General features: G+C 38.3%; 1 protein-coding gene across 6 annotated transcripts in view; it reads left to right on the top strand.

Moving 5' to 3' along the window:
* TBC1D5 (TBC1 domain family member 5) overlaps window positions 1–18,828 on the top strand; it is a 368,525-nt gene that overhangs the window by 211,707 nt on the left and 137,990 nt on the right. For all 6 annotated transcript variants that reach the window (XM_036431572.2, XM_036431570.2, XM_036431571.2 and 3 more), the window contains one exon: window positions 17,692–17,794. In XM_036431572.2, the coding sequence (XP_036287465.1) occupies window positions 17,692–17,794 (103 nt within the window). The remainder of the gene's footprint in view (window positions 1–17,691; window positions 17,795–18,828) is intronic.

The following is an 18,828-nucleotide window of genomic DNA, read 5'->3' as shown; positions in this document are numbered from 1 at the left end:
GTTTTGATTATAACTATAATTTTCTATTCTTAAAATACAGACTTCTGTGTTCCATTTTTCAAAATAAATTATATTTATGATGTTGACACTCTTAAATAATATTTAATCATTTTTTTAATTTTCAACAATTATTTTAAGTCATGTGCTTCTGATTAAGGTTGCATTATGTATTCATAATACGGATATTGCTAGAAACATTTATCTCTTTCTTTACACTTTTGAATTCCTTTCTAACCAAATTACTTTTTGAATGACTACTATTACTTTTACCCTATTTATTTCCCTTCCTCTTGAAGCCATTGAGATTTGCAAACAATTCCTTCTCTCAGTCTACTCAGTATTTACCATGTGAAAAAGCAGTTTCTTATTTAGCACATAGTCAATATCCATACCTTTTATACATTGACCTCATTTTTCTGGGTCAACTAGTAAGAAGTACATGGCATTTGTGTAAGAAGATTGTAGGGTAAGTTATAGGAACATATGCTGTAATCTTGAGCAAATTATTTTCAAAGAATGTCTTTCTCCTGAGTGTCCTTTTCTATAAAATGGGGAAAATAGCAATCACCTCATAGTGTTGTTATATGAGTATATTTGTAATAGAAGCAAATGACATATGTTTATAATTTAAACTATAAAAATGCACATACATGCTATTAAATTTGATTTAATCATTGGGGTCTAGGATGAGCCAGGTATATAGATTCGTGAGTATCTCTGGGGCCTTCTTCAAGTCCTTCCGCAGTTTTGCCTGTCTGCCCATTCTTAGTTCAACTCCTCCTAGATTTGTCACAGTGTCAAGGCCTCTGGCTCTCTGCTATTCCTCTCTTTCCAGATCCAAACAGAATACTCAAATGGCATGGACTACTTTTAAGGTTCTTCTATATATTTAACAAATGAAATTTGCTTCTCAAAATTCAGAGGATTCTTGAGTTCAGAACACAACAAAATCGTAGAAAGCTGGCAATAATATTGGTTTGGGAATAAAGGTTTGGGTTCATTTTGATGAGCTTGAGTTATCCAGTTACCAGAATAACTACTTACAGGGAAGCTCCACTCAGAGGTGTGGGGTGACTATGTGCAATGCCCACATAATCATCTTGGAAAGTAGAAGACCATTGTGTTGATGCACAGGAGCCACTCAATTAACATCTGTGAATATAACAAAAAGAATTAAGTTTCCTCATCAGTCATTTAAATAACTAGGTAATTGGTGGCAGTAAAACAGGTCTCTAAAAACAAAATCCAAGGTATATAATCCTAACTCCATGATAAAGGTACCTCTTTCTTTCAGATGCTAGGCAGTTATCTTAGAAAAATTAACCACTTCAGCTTGAAGTGGCTAATAAGGATGATAGGCCAGGTGGGCCAGATTGATTTAAAAAAACAAAAACAAGAACAAAAAAACAAAACAGCAAGCAGAGGGGGAAATAAAATGTCCATAGCCAAACCTAATAGGAAGTGGCTTTGGAGTCAGTTCATCATTTTGGTTACTTAGGTCAAACATTTTTGCTTTGCTATTAGAAAGTGTTATTTCTTGAAAGCTATGTTTTTATAACTATTTAGTTTCATATTTTCTATGCATTTTTCTTATGGCATGTATATAAGCATGTATGTGTATGTGTGTGTGTGTGTGTGTATATATATATATATATATATATATATATATATATATATATATAAAATGTACACACACACACATATACACTAATAAAAGAGAAACATGCAAATTGACCATACATCTACTACGCCCACCAGCCATACCCACCAGCCAATCAGGAGTGAGTATGCAAATTAACCCAGCCAAGATGGCTGCAGCCAGGGACCGAGCAGGAGGCTTGGGTTTCCCTAGCAATTGAGGAAGCCACGCTTCCAGGAGGCTTGGGTTTCCCTAGCAATTGAGGAAGCCACGCTTCCAGCCTGCTCTAGCTGGCCCTGGCCTCCACTCAAGGCTACAAAGTTTCAATTATAGAAGATAAATAAATCCCAACAAAAATGGAGGTAGCCACAGAGCTTGAGAGAGCAGAAGGCTTGGGTTGCCCCCAGCAATGGAGGAAGCCAAGCTTCCTGGCCGGCCCTGGCCTCCACTCAAGGCTACAAAGTTTCAATTATAGAAGATAAAAAATCGCAGATACCAGGACCTCCCCTTGGATCACCAGGGTGCATGGCCAGCCTGCAAACCATCACAGACCCCTTGCCCATGCTACCCCATGCCCCAAGGGAACCCCCATCCTGATCTGGACACCCTTCAGGGCAAACCATCTGGCCTCAACCTGTGCACCAGGCCTCTATCCTATCTAATAATATGCAAATTGACCATCACTCCAACACACAAGGTGGCTGCTCCCATGTGGTCAAAGATGGCCTCCACAAGATGGCCAGCAGGGGAGGGAAGTTGGGAGGGATCAGGCCTGCAGGGGAGGGCAGTTATGGGCAATCAGACTGGCAGGGGAGTGGTTAGGGAGTGATTAGGCTGGAAGGCAGAAGCAGTTAGGAGCAATCAGGAAGGCAGGCAGGCAAGCAGTTGGGAGCCAGCAGTCTTGGATTGTGAGAGGGATGTTCCTCAAGGGGTCCCTGATTGAAAAGGGTGCAGGCTGGGCTGAGGGACACCCCTCTCCCCCATGCACAAATTTCATGCAATTGGCCTCAGTATACACACACACACACACATTCACACACATAGTAGAGGCCCCATGCACAACATTCATTTAGTGGGGGTCAGGGGAGTCCTTCAGGCTGGCCTGTACCCTCTCGCAGTCAGAGAACCTTTGGGGGATGTCTGCCTGCCAGGGCAGGCCTAAACTAGCAGGTAGACATCCCCTGAGGGGTCTTTAGTGTTGCGACAGGGTGGGAAAGGCTCCCACCACTGCTGCTGCCTTTGCCAGCTGTGAGCCCGGCTTCTGGCTGAGCTGCGCTCCCCGTGTGTGCACACTGACCACCAGGGGGTAGCTCCTGCATTGAGCGGCTACTCCCTTGTGGTCAGTGTGCATCATAACAACTGGTCATTCTGCTGTTCAGTCGATTTGCATATTAGCCTTTTGTTATGCAATTAATCTCCACTGGTACATTTTAATTAAGTTGGCAAACTCGAGATTCAGGGAAAGCAGCTAGGAAGCCCTGTAGTCCATAGCACAGAGGGGAGATAGCATACCTTCTCTCCCAGAAGGCTCTCTTCATATTTAGAGTAAGTTTCCTTGTCATCTCTGAGAGCTTGTTTGGAGGTTCTAGCAGGGGAGCGCAGCTACTCGTATACCCTTGACCAAAGACCGGTCCTCTCCTCTTGGGGGAAAGTCGTCCTCTTCGACCGAGCGCGCAGCTTCGGGAGGGACGCACATGGATCGGTGAGGGAGGAGGGGGACACCAGCCTAGCCAGCCAGATCAGCCGAATCAACCCTGGCGATCAATGGGGTGACAGATGTCGCAGCCAGATCGCCTTCACATCCTCCTTGTCATCTCTGTATCTTGTGGCAAGTAACTTTGTTTGTAAGGTAAGATTGTCAATCTTATTGTAAAGCCACCAAGTTGCCTAATCAAAGAAGCTAAATAGGTTGAGTAATTTTACTACTTTAGGTAATACATTCTCTCTAGAAGGCACTATGTGATCTAAAATCCATGTTTTTTAATTCAGTCTGCAAGACAGCTCATAATGCAATAGGAGACAAAAGGAAGTACAGCTCAGTGAACGTTATACGATGCTACTCAGTCACTGGCATCTGTGATAAGAAATTTGTTTTTTTTTAATGTCTATTTATTGAATGTCTACACTATTCCAGGCTTATCCTTTGGAGGAGGCTGGGGGCAGGCGGGTGGGGGAGAAGCATAGTAGTGCAAAAGACAGACAAGGTCCTGCTATCACAGGATGTACATTTTATTGTAGGCGGATAGAGGGTGAGATAATAAGCATGTATAGATACAGAGGGTAATTGCAGAGGGAGGTAATTGCTGTGAAGAAATGAAGAAGGGTAATAGGAGAGCTAGAAACAGTGATCAGAAAAGGCATTAGGAACAGTGATCAGAAAAGGCATCCTTGAGAAAATGACATTTGAGGTGAGATGTGAACAAATTTTAAAAACCAGTTATGTGAATATCTAGGGGAAGAACATTCCAGGCAGAGGAACAGCTGGTGCAAAGTCCCTCAATTAAAATAAGCTCAATATTTAGAGGAACAAAGGGAAGGCAGGTGTGGTTGGAAGCAAGTGCTTTAAACAGGGACATTGAGACAAACTCAAATTCCAGAACAGTTCTACAGACCACAGATAGGAGTTTGGAATTTATTCCAATTGCAATGAGAAGCCATTAGAGGATTTTGAGCAGGGGTGTGATATTTGAAAAGATAATTCTGACTGCTGTGATACTGGGGTGAAGGTGGAGGTAGGAATGAATCTATTGCAGTATTCTAAGTTGAGTAATGTTAGTGACTTAGACTAAAGATGCACTATTAAAGGTGGTGAAGAGTAGATGGGTTGAGGGTATACATTTTATATTTTTAAATACAGAGTAGGGAGTCATTATATCTAGTTTTCTCACATCGGTTCTCTTTCATTTTTACTGCTCCGTTTCAGGTTCTTTTTACCTCCCACCTCGAGTCTCTTGTTTATTGTTCTCTTGAATCTGTTACTTATTCTTCTCCAGTATTAATCATGTGTTACAGCCCTGTCTCCTCAAAGCACATTTCTAGTCATGATACTTGCTTCATCTTAAAGTTCCTATGACTCTCCCTGTGGTCTGCAGAAGAATGGACTAACACACATACAGCTCCCTTTAAGATTTTACTTGTCTTTCTGTGATCTCTGGTCTGAGATCAGACATTGTATGACTTCTATTCTGTCACATATGTTAAGGTGTGTTTTATGGTCCAGAATGTGGTCTCTCTTATGAATGTTCTACATGAGCTTGAGAAGAATGTGTATTCTGATGTTATTTGATGAAGTAGTGTATACACTGAGTATATTAACTGAATATAACTGACTTCTACACTGTGGCCAGATTATGATGATCTCTGAGCTCATCATAATCTGGCCACTCAGTGTAAACCCTATATAATAAAAGGCTAATATGCAAATTGTCCCCTCGACCAGGAGTTCTACTAGCAGGTAGGCCAGCCAACCACCCATGTCTCCTCCTGCTGGCCAGGCTGGCTTGACCTCACCCATACACGAATTCATGCACCAGGCCTCTAATACACATACACTGAGTGGCCAGATTATTATGCATTCAGAGATCATAATAATCTGGCCACAGTGTAGATGTCAGTTATATTCAGTTAATTGATAATGTTGAGTTCAACTATGTCCTTAATGATCCTTGGCCTGCCAGAACAGTCCATCTGATTGTAGAGTGTTAAAATTGCCAACCTTGGAAAGTGGGTTCTCTTAGTAATTTTAGTAGTTCTTTCCTTACATAGTTTGATGCTATTTTTTTAGGTTCATACATAATAAGGATTGTTTTTGCCTTCTTGGAAAACTGACCCCTTTGTTATTATGTTACGCTTTTTTTTATTTTGTAATTAGTGTTGGTATGGTATGTTTTTCTCCATCCATTTACTTTTAATCTACACTTGTCTTTATGTTTAAAATGGATTTCTTGTAGGTAACATATATTTGGGTCTTTATTATTATTATTATTCATGCTGACAATCTTTGTCTTTTAATTGGCCTTGCTCAGAAGAATGGTGCTCTGTTCACATTGGCTCCTTTTCCTTTCCCCTTAATGAAAACTGGGGTGGTTTTCCTCTTATACTACTCTGGGGACTTGATCCAGCTCCCGAAAATAGATCTCTCGATATTGTGAGGCCCCTCTGTGACAGGTCCACCTGGAGATTTTGACTCTCAGAGTAGTTCACACTGAGCTCAGTAATTCATCAGTTGCAGTTCAGATTTTCCTACCCACACTGGTTCCCACTTGCAAGTCTCTGTAACAAGCTGTGACTCCCTGTATTTGCCTGTCTGTCTCTCCAGTCTTAGGGACAGCAGTTTGCCCTGTGTCTTCCCCATTCTTATGGATCCAAGAAGAGTTATTGGTTCTTAGTATTCTCAGCTTTTTACTTATTAGGATGTAAATGTCCTGACTCCTTATATGGAGAAGCGGAAACTGAAAGTCCCTCCACAATTCCCTTTTTGGCCAGTCCCTGGTATGATTCCCTGAACAGGTTTGTGCTCTCCGTGTTCTGCATTACTTGTCCTTGGGAATGCTACTAACCCCACTCCTCCCTGTTGGATTCCTGACAGCTCATTTCTTCAAAGTCTGAGCTCATCACCAACCTGTTAATGGAGCATTTTCCATTCTTTACAATTGGAAGTAACTTGTGCCTATTCTGTGTTCTAGTAGAAATTTCTTAATAAATTTCTGATGATCTACTTAATTTTGTTGAGACTTTTATATTTATTTAGACCTGCCAAGGTATCCAATCTGCCAATATATTCAATGCATTTATTCTAATCTCCTCTGGGAGCCAGGCACTGGAGATGCCAAGATAAATATGGCAAGGACCCTTAAGAAGCTCAGAATCTATCTAGTAGAGAAAGCAGCCAAAAAAGTTACAGCCCAAATTAACTGGTGCTGTGATAGAAACAGTATGTACAAGAGCTCTGGCGTTAGCACATCTCCTCTTTGAAACCTAACAGTAAGCCCTTGGAGGGCATGAACCTAATGCTGTTTTGTCTCACTGTATAGAGTCAAGTTGATGTTTATGAGAGATATAAATAAGCACACTTAAAAAAGTACTATCAGCCTGCTATTCTGAGTTTCAATAAGATAATTTCATCTCACAAGCTGCATTGTTGCATCATTATTGAATGTGTCACTATATTAAATATTATCTCTTCTTTCAACTAATTTTAACATTTTTATTCTACAAACTCTTTTTTGCCTCAAAGGGTTTTATATTCATTTGTACTTTATCTCAACCTAATGAGGTTGTTACTCTTCTCATTTTTATTTCTGAAAATACTGATAAAAAGGTAAATCCAGGAGTTCCATTGTACAGTGTTTCTGATTCAGAACCTGAATCGCCCATTCCAATCCAATTTGCCATGCTTCAAAGGCTGAAACATTAAATGAAACTCAGTAATATTTAAGATGATGGGAAGTAATGAGTTTGAAATGAAATATCATTTCCATATTAGATGCCATAGAAGTCTGTTATTTGGTCTATTAAGGTCTATTCTAAAAGTATGTTTACAGTGTCTAAAACATCATTTGCAAATTAACATATTTATAAGCTATTGCCAAATAGTATCTTCTTCAGATATGTTCTCCTTTTTCTCTCAATTAAATGATTAAAGTTATTTAACTTACTTTTACGTTGTAACTTTGACTCTATTTAAAAGTTTATCTGATTGCCTGTTGGATGTGCTAGTCCTCACCTTAATTGTTTGGTCTTTTGTTTCTGGTTATTGTAGGGTTATTGCAGTTAGCACTTCAGGCAGCTCATTTATCAGTTAAATCCATTCCTTCCTACTTAATCTCCATATTATGGTCAGATCTGTAAAGATCAAATTTCTCACCCTAACTGGTTTGGCTCAGTGGATAGAGTGTCAGCCTGTAGACTGAAGGATCTCAGGTTTGATTCTGGTCAAGGGCATGTATCTTGGGTTGTGGGCACATCTCTAGCAGGGGCTGTACAGGAGGCAGCTGATCGATGTTTCTCTTTCATTGATGTTTCTAACTCTCTGTCCATCTCCCTTCCTCTCTATAAAAAATCAATAAAATATATTTTTTTAAAAAGATCCAACTTTCTTAAATTAGTGTTTCCTTTTGTTTATAGTTTTCATAAAGCTTCTCATGATCTATTTAAGTAACTGTGTCTCCTCAGTTATTTTTAGCTCTTCATTTGATATTTTGTGGTTTCATTAGTAATCACTGAAACTCCTTTAAAACTATAGATGTGTGCTGTCCAATTTGGTACCCACCAGGCTCATGCGACTATTTAAATTTAAATTAAGATTAAAACATTTTTTATGAAGTCTTCATCATTGATAGTAGCTATATTTCAAGTGCTAATAGCTATTGTATGGGACAGTATAGATATAGAACATTTTATTATAGACAGTTCTGCTGGACAGCACTGTGGCGAACTCATTATTATGTTTTTGTACAGTAAATGATATGAATATCTGCATTTCTTTTTATTGATAGTGAACTTTTAGATATGGCCTATGCTAAATATTTGCTTTTATTTTCTTTCTCTGCCCTTAAGAAACCATGAATTAAAAATTATAAAATAGTATACAAGATTTGTCTGAGATTTTGGTCAAATTTAGGTATTATGTTATATTAATAGTAAGCAGCTTAAAATTAGACTACTTCGAAAATTTCTTTTATATTACTGGTATACAAAAGTGCTTTTAGAAAGTGAACTTGTTGATTTTTTTTTTTTTCTTGTTTAAAGTACATCTTCTGCACAATTCCCACGTTGGGAGGAATACTGTTAGTACTCTGTAAAGTGACGAGATTTTCACACTTTATAATGTAAGATGTCCTCAGTGTTGGTATCTCTATACAGCTTCCTCCAAGCCCAATTTTTACTTAAATAAAGAAGAAAATCCTCTGGGAAGGGAGATTTTTATAAACAGTTTCAGAGCAGAATTGATTTGGGTGTGTGTTAATGCAGACAATCTGCCCAGTGTTAAAATGTTAGAGAGAAAAAAACACACAAGCTGCCATCTTCGTGTGATCGCACCAAAATAGCAGCTTGTATTTATATTTTCAGTCTCCTCGAGGTGGACTGCAGGCACACACGAATGAGTGGCTGCACTTGGTGCTGTGTTGTGGTTTTATTTAACGCAGGCAGAGTACACGCTTGTGCATGCACAACCAGCCCTCGCATATGCACTTGTTCACAGCCGAGAAAGTGAAAACTACAACACAAGCCGCTCTCTGAGAGCTGTCGGCAACCTGTGTGTGTGTTTCTTAAATATTAAAGAGGGGGGAAACAGATTTTCAGGAATATAAGAAACGATTCTTCTGTCAAATGGCCTATAGTCCTTCCTCATTTGACAGCACTTAAGGTATCAACAAAATATTGATTATTATGGCTGCATGTATTTATTTAGAAATATATATTTTACTGTACTGCTTCTGTTTTTAATGTGTATTTTTCCCCACTTCTGTTCCACTTAAGCAAGCACATTCATGCTGCACATTTATTCCAATTTATGGAATATTCAATATTTTGGGGGGGAAATCGGTATTTGAGTGAAAACATAGGTATATTTGCTGCAGACTGTGCAGTTGTAGTGCTGAATTAGCATCCTGATGCTCCACGTCTTTGGAACTCGGGAGCAGTGGCACGAGTAGCAGCGGCATAGTCTGTCAGCCCGAGCTGCTGACCGGAAGAGTGTTGGCTGTTGAGATCCCCCTACTTTAGATTAAGCCATGCTTTTAGCACTGTTTATAATTGTAGGCTCGTTATTGATGATGCCAATGTTAAAAAGTAAAGTGTGCTAGGCGGTAAAGTAGTGCCCCATCCTGAAATAGTCCTGACAGGCATAGCCAGTTCGCAGTATGACAGCCTTCTGAGAACTTGATGCAGATTTGGAATTGAAACAACTTTATTACTTCAAGAGTAAGTAAGTGTTTCACTTAAAATACATATGTATCGAATATGTAGATACACATACATATACATACATACAGGCTGTCCCAAAATGGATACACACTTTGAATTATTGTAAAGGCAGTGTTTAAAATACATTTCATTTTCAAAATGTAATAGAATCTATAGACATTGTGTATATGTTTTTTGGAACACTCTGTATATTATATATTTTTCTGATTTTTCACCTTTATGAATTGAAAGTGGGTTGTTTTTGAGAAGGCAGTCAGTGGAATAGAGGGCTTGCTCTGTAACTCAGGGCATTGGAGAACTAGAAAGAATGTTTGGTGGAAGCCTCTATTTCCCAGACCCACGTGCCCTTTCTCCTGCACTGATGTCTCCTGCTATGCCAACCCTTCGGCTTCATCTTCTCACCTGCCTGGTGATTTCAAACTCCTACCTTCCATTGGACTTTTGGAGATTCTTCTGCAATCCTCCTCAGCTATATTCTACCACTTATCATCACAATAGATTCTGACTTTCTTCCCTTTGCCTATTTAAAATCAGTGTTTGCTCCCAGTTTTTGGCCTTTGAAAGCTATATGTTTCTCTTGTCTTTACAGAAACAGACTGCAGTGCTCTGACCTGACCTTTCTTATTCTTCAGCTCCTTAACTTAGTCCATAGTTTTAATTTTTATTTTTCATGGTTTATATGTTGGTAGGTTTGTCAATTTATTTAATCTTTCAACAAATACTACTTGAGAAATTACTATACGAGCTACTGTGCTGTAACTTAAAGATTTTCATAAAGAAATTATGTCTCTTCTTTTATAGATCATGCACATTTTATTTTAATTTTCTTCCCTTAGAAATATCTGTAAAATGTCAAATTTCTCTCCTAAATTTCTTGAGTACTTAGTGCTTATGTTTTGTATCTTCATTTCCCCGAGTGTCTGGCACCCATAATAGGCATTTGTGTCTCTGGTAGTCATCTAGTGGTAAATCCTTTTATTTTACAAATGTGGGAAGTTAAAGTTCAGAAAGCATATGACTGGGGAAAATATAACTTGTTAATGGCCAAAACAGAAGTAACACCTCACATTCTAGGTCTTACTACTCACTACTCTATCATATTTTATGTCAACCTTGTTTACTTGGATTTAGCACTTTTTTAATTTATCAGATACCTTCTGTATGCAAAGCACTCTGAGAAAAAAATAACAAAACACAGGAGATAGAAACCTGAGTGACTTACCTCAAATCTCATTCAGAAGGAGGTGGCGATTGAATACTAAATAAATAGGTGCTGTTTCTGCCCTCTGGATTCATGTACTCTACTGCAAAGTTTCTGAGTCTTGGGATTCTTGACATAATGGGCCAATTAATTCTTTGTTGTGAGCAGCTGTGGGTGCGGTGTTGGATGTTCAGTAAAATCCCTGACATCTAAGTGCGGAAAGCTCTGAGAGGCATGCTTTTTAAATCTTTTCAGAGCATCAGGGCATCTGTCAGACAGAAAGGCTCTCCAAGGCAGCAGTCACCAACTGGTGGTCCGCAGAGGTCCAAAAGGTTGGCGACCCTGCTCTGAGGCATCCCTTTTCTGAGATCCTTACAAAGGATTTTACATTTACATCCTCAGTTTTGTTTTCAGATTTAATATTTTCCCAAAAGCAATGTCTTAGTATTAGCACAAATTGCTGATAGAGAGGCTGAGAATGAGAAAATGTTTTATTTTAAACCCCGCAAGTCCTAGCTCCTTTTTGTTGTGGTGTTCTTCCTTTGCTTCTTTCATTCTACTGTAAGTCATAGGTATAAACGAGGCAGCACCTTCAACACTTCAGCTGGATTGCTCCTTAGTCAGATCCCCAGTTTTAATAGGTATGTTTTCTATTTTCTTTATAACTAAGGATTGCCATGTTGCCACTACATAATAAGGGACATTTTCCCTGTATGTTTTCCCATGTTAACATAAAAACATTCAAACCTGTAAAGAATTTTTGTGAGGTTTTTTTTTGTTTTTTGTTTTTTTTTGTTTTTTTTTTAATCCAAACTGTCGACAATTGCTGGGTAACAGTATCTCAAAAAATTGGGATAATGCTCCAGAGAATGGTGTTTTTTTCCATCTATTTTTATTCATTGCAATCAAAGGAGAGGACTTAGGTGGGTTACATGAAATTCATTGGTGATAGACTAGAGAGGCCGGAGAAAGCAAAGGGGGAAACCTCTGGGATTGGGTAAAAAGTAAAATGATGGACACATACTTAGGGGGGTGCAGGATAGTTAATAGTCAACAATTAACATAACAATGAAGGAATCTGTGCTATCTGTCCTGGCACCCAAGCACATTAGGTTGTGCCCCAAGGGGTCCTGAAAAGGGAATTACAAGTTACACAGACATTTCAAGGGCATGTTATCATAGATGCAAAAAGACAGATAGGCTCAGTTAAGGTAAAAATTGACCTGTCAATGAAGATATTGGCCTAGGACATAACTACCCACCATAACTGCTTTTAAAGTTTAATTTCAGACCATCCTTTGTGATTACTTTGGGTCTTTGAGTTTGCAAGACCACAATACAGGCCTTCCCTGAGCTTGTCAGGTTAGCATGTGGCCCCTTTTCATCCACACCTCACTTTTAGTTAAGCCTTCTCTGGCAGCCAGCTCCTCCTGGGCTGTGTCTGTCTTTTGTTCATAATCTCATTCACACCCTTTTGTCTTTCACTGATGCTTTATGCAAGGTCCTTGGAGCTTCTGTTCAGTCCCATAGACAAAGCTATCACATATCTTATGCTTTTTATAAATACCCCAATTTCAGGTATCAAAACCTGTGTTAGTTATCTATTGCTACTATGCAAGTTAACCAAAACTTAGTTAACTCGAAACAATAATTATTTATTTCATACTTGCTGTCAGGAGTTTGGGAGCAGCTTAGCTGGAAGCCCCTGGCTTAGGAGTCTCAAGAAAATACAGTCATGTTTCAGCGGGAGCTGCAGTCATCTGAAAGGCCTGACCAGGCTGGAGGACCAGTATGGCTTCCTCTCCTTGTGGGTCTCTCCATGGGGCTGATTATCTATCTTCGAGGGATACTTTCCCCAGACCAAGTGATCCAAGAATTTTCAGATATATTTTTAAAATAACCACAGTTCACATGTAGCTTCCCAGGCCACGATGATGACCCTTTTCCATTCTATCCAGCTGTAAAGGAAAAGGCCCATGGGCCCTCCCAGGCAGGGCCACAACTACCTGAAAAGGACACTGGGGAATTAGGTCCAGCTCTGTGCCTGGGAAGAGGAAAAAGCAGATTTGGTTGAATAAGGAAAATGGTGAAATCATCAACAAAGTAGAGGGAGCATGGAAAGAAAAAGTATCCGGAGTGTCTGTGTTCCTTCCATATCAAACTGTTCCTGTATGGTTTTTGCTTGATTTTTCAGTTTTTCTATAATAAAGCAATAAACCAGAGTAATGTATTGTAGTTATTTTGGTGTTTAATAGTATTCTGGGGAGTTTTCATCCACTCATTTTAAATTTTGGATGAATGCTTGCTTTGGAATTCTATTTTTGAAGTATGGGCATAAGATCGGTTATTGTTCCTCCAAGTCCTTCTGTGCATCTCTGTCCTACTGCATGATTATAAACCTTCACCAAGGGCTTTACTTTCTCCCTTGGGGCATCTTATTGAATACTTGCATCTTCAGTAATTCATCTGGGCCCAATGCTTTGTCTGTTTTAATACTTCTAATTACCTAATTATGTACTATAATGCAGTGACAAAACCCTTTATCATTTCACTCTTTTCTTAACCCTTTTCTTGCTTAGGAAATACTCTTTTTGTCTCTTTGTTGTCTGAGAAACTCTTCATTATAGACAGCCCAGATATTTGCCTGGCTTCCCTTTATTGTCTTTCTATTTTATGAAGACAATTGCTTTATTGAATGTCTTTCTAGTTAACTCACATCAGGTACCTAGGACCCTGGTTATTGGGCTCTAGAGTTGGTGTTTAGTCATCCTCCATCTCTCACTTCCTGATTCACTCCTATTCACTGCAGTCACTGGAGAAGATATCCAAAGGAGAAATCAAAAAGTCTGGTTGTCATAAACAACTTTCGTGACAGAATTAGCAGCCATTCTGTCAATTATAGCTCTGTTATGTCCACCAGTATTCATGAGTAATTATTGGAAACCAATAAGATTTTTCCAAATTTATGATGATCTGTACTTCAGGGTAACCAAACATTGATGAAGGGGAATTTTTATTTATATATGTATATTAGACAATAAAGGAAAAAATGATAAAATTATAGTCTTACCATTTTATAACCTTTAGTGAAGTAATGGACCTAGGCAATGCTCATCCGTGGTTGCTAGCATCATAAAAGAAGAGATAAGTTAACAGTACATGCCTCCTGATAGAATTGCAAAACACCGACTATACCAGTTATATATTGCTGCATTGTAAGTCACCCCAAAGCTTAAAACAACAACATAATTTATTTTGTTGATGAATCTATAACTTGGGTAGATGTGAGCAGGACAGTTTGTCTTTGTTCCACGTGGTGTTGGTCAGGGGCTAGAATTTCTGAACACTTGCTCACGTACATGGCTGGCTGTTGAAGCTGACTCTCAGCAAAGACATTCTCTTGAGCTATGGCTACAACACCCCTACACAGCCCTTCCATGCAGCTGCTTCTCTTCCTAGCAGCATGGTGCCTGGGTTCCAAGGATGTGTCCTGATGGAGAACCAAGCAGAACTATGTCACGGCATCTCTTATGCTGCATTCTCTGGAAGAAGCCATCATGAAGGCCAACACATATTCAAATGGAGTGGAGTTTGACTCACCTTTTTTATGGAAACCATGCCAAAGAATTTGTAGACATGTACTAAAAACATCATGCTGCCTATAAAGAACTTTGTTGACAGTTGAGCCTGAATCTGATTAGAACTCTAGACCTAACTACCAGTTTATAGGAAATACTAGAGGCCTGGTGCACAAAATATGTGCACTCTGGTGTGTGTGTGGGGCGGGGGGCTGTCCCTCAGCCTGACCTGTGCCCTTTCGCTGTCTGGGTGCCCTCAGGAGATGTCTGACTGATGGCTTACGCCTGCTCCCACCACTGCCAGCCATGAGCCCAGCTCAGGTCTTCTGGCTAAGCATCGCTCCCCCTGTGGGAGTACAGTGACCACCAGGGGGGAAGCTTCTGCATTGAGTTCCTGCCCCCTTATGGTCAGTGTGTGCCATAGTGACCAGTCATTCCAGTCATTCAATTGCTTAGCCAAATATATATATAAGCTACTCTGTTATCTACCCAGATGCATTGGGGCAGGTATTAATTTCTCTGCTTTAGTGCACTTAATTATTAACTTCTGAGTTCAGCTGGATTATCTTCAGAGACTGTTTGAATTTTAAAACTTGTCTGAATGTAAGTTCTTTTTCCAAATTCTGAAATACTAGAAACTTTTAATTTTTTTAAAAAATTTTCTATATCTTTCTACCTTACTTATTTAATGCTATGGGTTCTTTATCATGATTTAGAAAACAATCATGCTTTCTAAATAATGAGGGTATCATGAAACTTCATAAATGGACACTTTAGCATTGTTGAGTAGAATTGTAGATGGTGTGTTATTGCATAGGGATGCTATGTCTGACTAATACACATTTTCAGTTTATTGGTTATTTTTTAAAAGTGGGTAATTTAAATTACCTACCTGCAATTTAATTCTTGTAGATCTCTGGTTTTTAATCTTGCAAGTGGATAGTAGGTATTTAAATGAAACTAATAATTGGTATGTAATTTACATTTTTAGCAATTAGGTATTAAACTCTTACTATATAACTTACACATATTTGTTACAAAGTAAATGTTGTAGTTTTTAGCACTTTTCCCCATAATTCATTCAGATTGTAGCAGCTACACAGGATTTAGTTTTAACAGTGTACATAGATAATTTGCAAATAATAATTAAGGAAAGGACACACAAAATCATTTGACCACATGATCTTAATCATGGGGCATGGAGCTTCTCAGAAGGATTATTCTAGTTTTAACTTAGTGACTAAGTTTTTCCAAGAAATTTCTTGACAGTTTATTTTATAATTACTTACCTTTCCTGATTATTTTTGGAATATTTGACTTTCTAAGGGGTTTAGCAACTTTCTTTTGTCCCATATAAACCATATTAAAAGTTTTTGTGTTTCTTTTCTACTTGGGTGCATTTGACATCTTTCTGGAACTTCTTTGACTTCTGTGATCCATATTCTTCTCTGAATCTATGTTCCGGTTAGTTCTTCCTTCTTTAGCAGCTATGGGCACTTGTCCCAGTTGAACTCCCATCCTGCGTAGGGACTGTCTGGAGGGCGTGACATTAAGGTTCATGCAGAGATGTGAAGTAATTTTGCTCAGGTTTATGTGTTGTTCTTTACTGGCCCCCAAAATGGAGGCCTCCTTGCTGCTAGAGAAAATATCAAATATCTGTTTCTTGGGGCGGTTGCACATTAGGCAATAAATAGTCAAATGAACAGATAAAGATAAAATAGGCTTTAATTTATTATAAAAATTAGGATCAGAAAAGAGATGCTTCATGAACCACTAACATTGTTCACACAGGAACCCAGCCTAGACATAAGGGAAGTGATAACTCCAAAAGAGGATTAGATCGAAGCATTAAACAGCTAAAGTCTCCAAAAACAGAGGCAGTGAACCATTCTAATCTGAAGTCAGACAACCGTTCATGCTCTTAAAAAGGCTCACCAGGGTATTTTTCTGTTTCCATGTCCTGTGCCTCCATGCTTGCGGTACTCTTCCTCTCCAGTCTCTCATGCATTCTCTTAGCCACATCCATCTTCATCACCCACAGCACCCGTACTCAGACTAGTAAAGACCTCTGTTTCTTAACACCTGCTACTTGTGGCGCTGTTTTTGGTTCTTTCACATATCTCATCTTGATCCCAAGGTCCGTGTTATTGTCCCTACTTAACGGAGGAGGCACTCACTTGTCAAGATCACATAGCTAGCAATTGTGCAACAAGCTTTTCCTTTCAGTTTTGAGATTTTCCCATGTCACTTCATTATGATGTGCTTTTCTCTTTCCTGTAATCTTTCTTCCTTAAAGCTTATTCCCACTTAGAGTTACTCAAATACTATTTTCTTTGTTATTTCCCTATTCAAAAAAATATAAAATCACTTTGTTGCACTTCCTCAGTTGTAAATTCAAGCATTAAAAGCTCTTTTCAGACCTGCCCCACTTTTCTTTCTATCCTGTTTTCCTGTTCCCAATTGGCAATGCTTTGTGTACTTTTCTTTCTAATGACTAATTACCATACTGAGCTATACACCTGGAATACTCTGAGCCTTCTATGCCTTCATATCTTTTCTTCTGATTTGGTTACCTTTTCCATTGATGTTGCATGTTCCTCCTGTTCTAAAAATTCTTGTTCAGACCTTTTGTGATTGAATCCATTGGACTGTTTACTTCTAAACAACACCCCATCTTCCATTATTTATTCATTGTGCATTTCATTGCTATATATTTGATCTGTAGCTTATTGTCATTGTATATTTTGTCTCTTAAACAACTATTTAAGTTCCTTTCAAGCTCATAGTCTGCCCTTTTCTATTTTACATGACCTCAAAGAACCTGGTAGACATTTTGATTCAGACCATGTAAGCAATACTGACTAACTTGTTTCCTTTGAAGTCTACATTATAATTAGATAAAATTAGCAATGTGGTCATGTAAAATAATTTAAATATTTGCATTAAAAAGATAATTTTTTTTTCCAAAAACTTGGTAATAACGTCACATTCTTGTCCTATAAACCAAATGGACGAAAACAGAACACTTCCCCACCATAAATACATAGATTATAATTCATTTTGCTTAAAGATTGTTGTATTCACCATGTGGTGACATTAAGCATATGGAAAACATTTGAAATATTTAGATGTTGAAGGTTATTGCTTCCCTCTGTGATATCATAATTTCCCTTTTCTCATCCTTTTTTCCTGAACATGTAAGTCCCATCAATGCCATAAGTTGCATGGCAAATGCAGACGTGCACTAAAACCCAAAGCAGCCCTCGCACCTCTCAGGGATGAGAGTTTGAGGGTAATTCTTAGAATTGTGCTAGTCATTGCAATTCTGTGTTTTCTTTTTCCAGGTTTCCTGAAATGCAGTTTTTCCGACAAGAAAATGTGAGAAAAATTCTTACAGATGTTCTTTTCTGTTATGCTAGAGAAAACGAGCAGTTGCTTTATAAACAGGTAATGAAAATATCGTACAGGTGGCATCCATTGACTCAAAATTTCCTATACAGCTTGACAAATGATAGAGCAATAATGTAGCCTTTATTGTATCCAAAGTTGTATCATAATAGTACAGCAATCAAAGGGCTGCTTGTCAGCTGCACGGTGAGAAAAGTAAGCTCATTGAGGCACATATGCTTCTTCCTTATTATAAGACATTTCACCAAATTGTCTTCTATAAGGCATTCAATCTTTTCTTTCAACTTTTGGGAGTTTGTTTATAAACAACATCTTTGAAGCCAATCTAGTAATAAAACTTTTCAGAGTTGTATGCATAAATATTGTTTCTATGTACAGCATTTATAAATATGTGACATGCTGTGTAAAAAAAATAAAGTATCCTTTTACTCTTTAAAACTTACCAGTAATATAACTTCAGAAAGTTCCTTTAAATTTTTTGAAATCTATATGATATTCTTTCTGATCCTTATATTTGACTCATTCTCATTACTAAAGTAAAGAAAATGGTTGGATTATTTTTTTTTATTGAAATGTAAATTGCTTACTTAATATAAAAGGAAATATTTAGGTTTCTCTTGAACTTATTGTGATCCAATAAAAATAACAGCAACTTGAGCCCTGGCCATGTGGCTCAGTGGGTTGAAGCATTGTCCTGTACATCAGAATGCTGCAGTTCTATTCCTGATCAGGGCACATATCTGAGTTGGAGCACATACGGGAGCAAACTGATGGATGTTTCCCTCTCACACTGATATTTCTCTCTCTCTCCCCCCCACTCCTTCCTTCCCTCCCTTCCCCTCTCTCTAATATCAATAAAAACATATTCTCGGGTGAAAATTTAAAAAAGAATACATCAAGTTGAATATTTTTTGTCTTTCTCAAAATGTACATCAAGAGGGAATTCAAACTGAATTAATAAATTTTCTAACAATCAAAAATTATGACATGTACAATCGACAGCCACCTAATTTCAGTGTAATATAACAAAATATTCATATGGTAAAAGCAATGTATTTAATTTGAAGAAAACT

This window comes from Pipistrellus kuhlii, unplaced genomic scaffold (assembly GCF_014108245.1).
Source record: "Pipistrellus kuhlii isolate mPipKuh1 unplaced genomic scaffold, mPipKuh1.p scaffold_m20_p_11, whole genome shotgun sequence".
Taxonomy (NCBI): Eukaryota; Metazoa; Chordata; class Mammalia; order Chiroptera; family Vespertilionidae; genus Pipistrellus; species Pipistrellus kuhlii.
The sequence above is the reverse complement of the archived record's forward strand: the minus strand, read 5'-3'. Positions and strand labels throughout refer to the sequence as shown.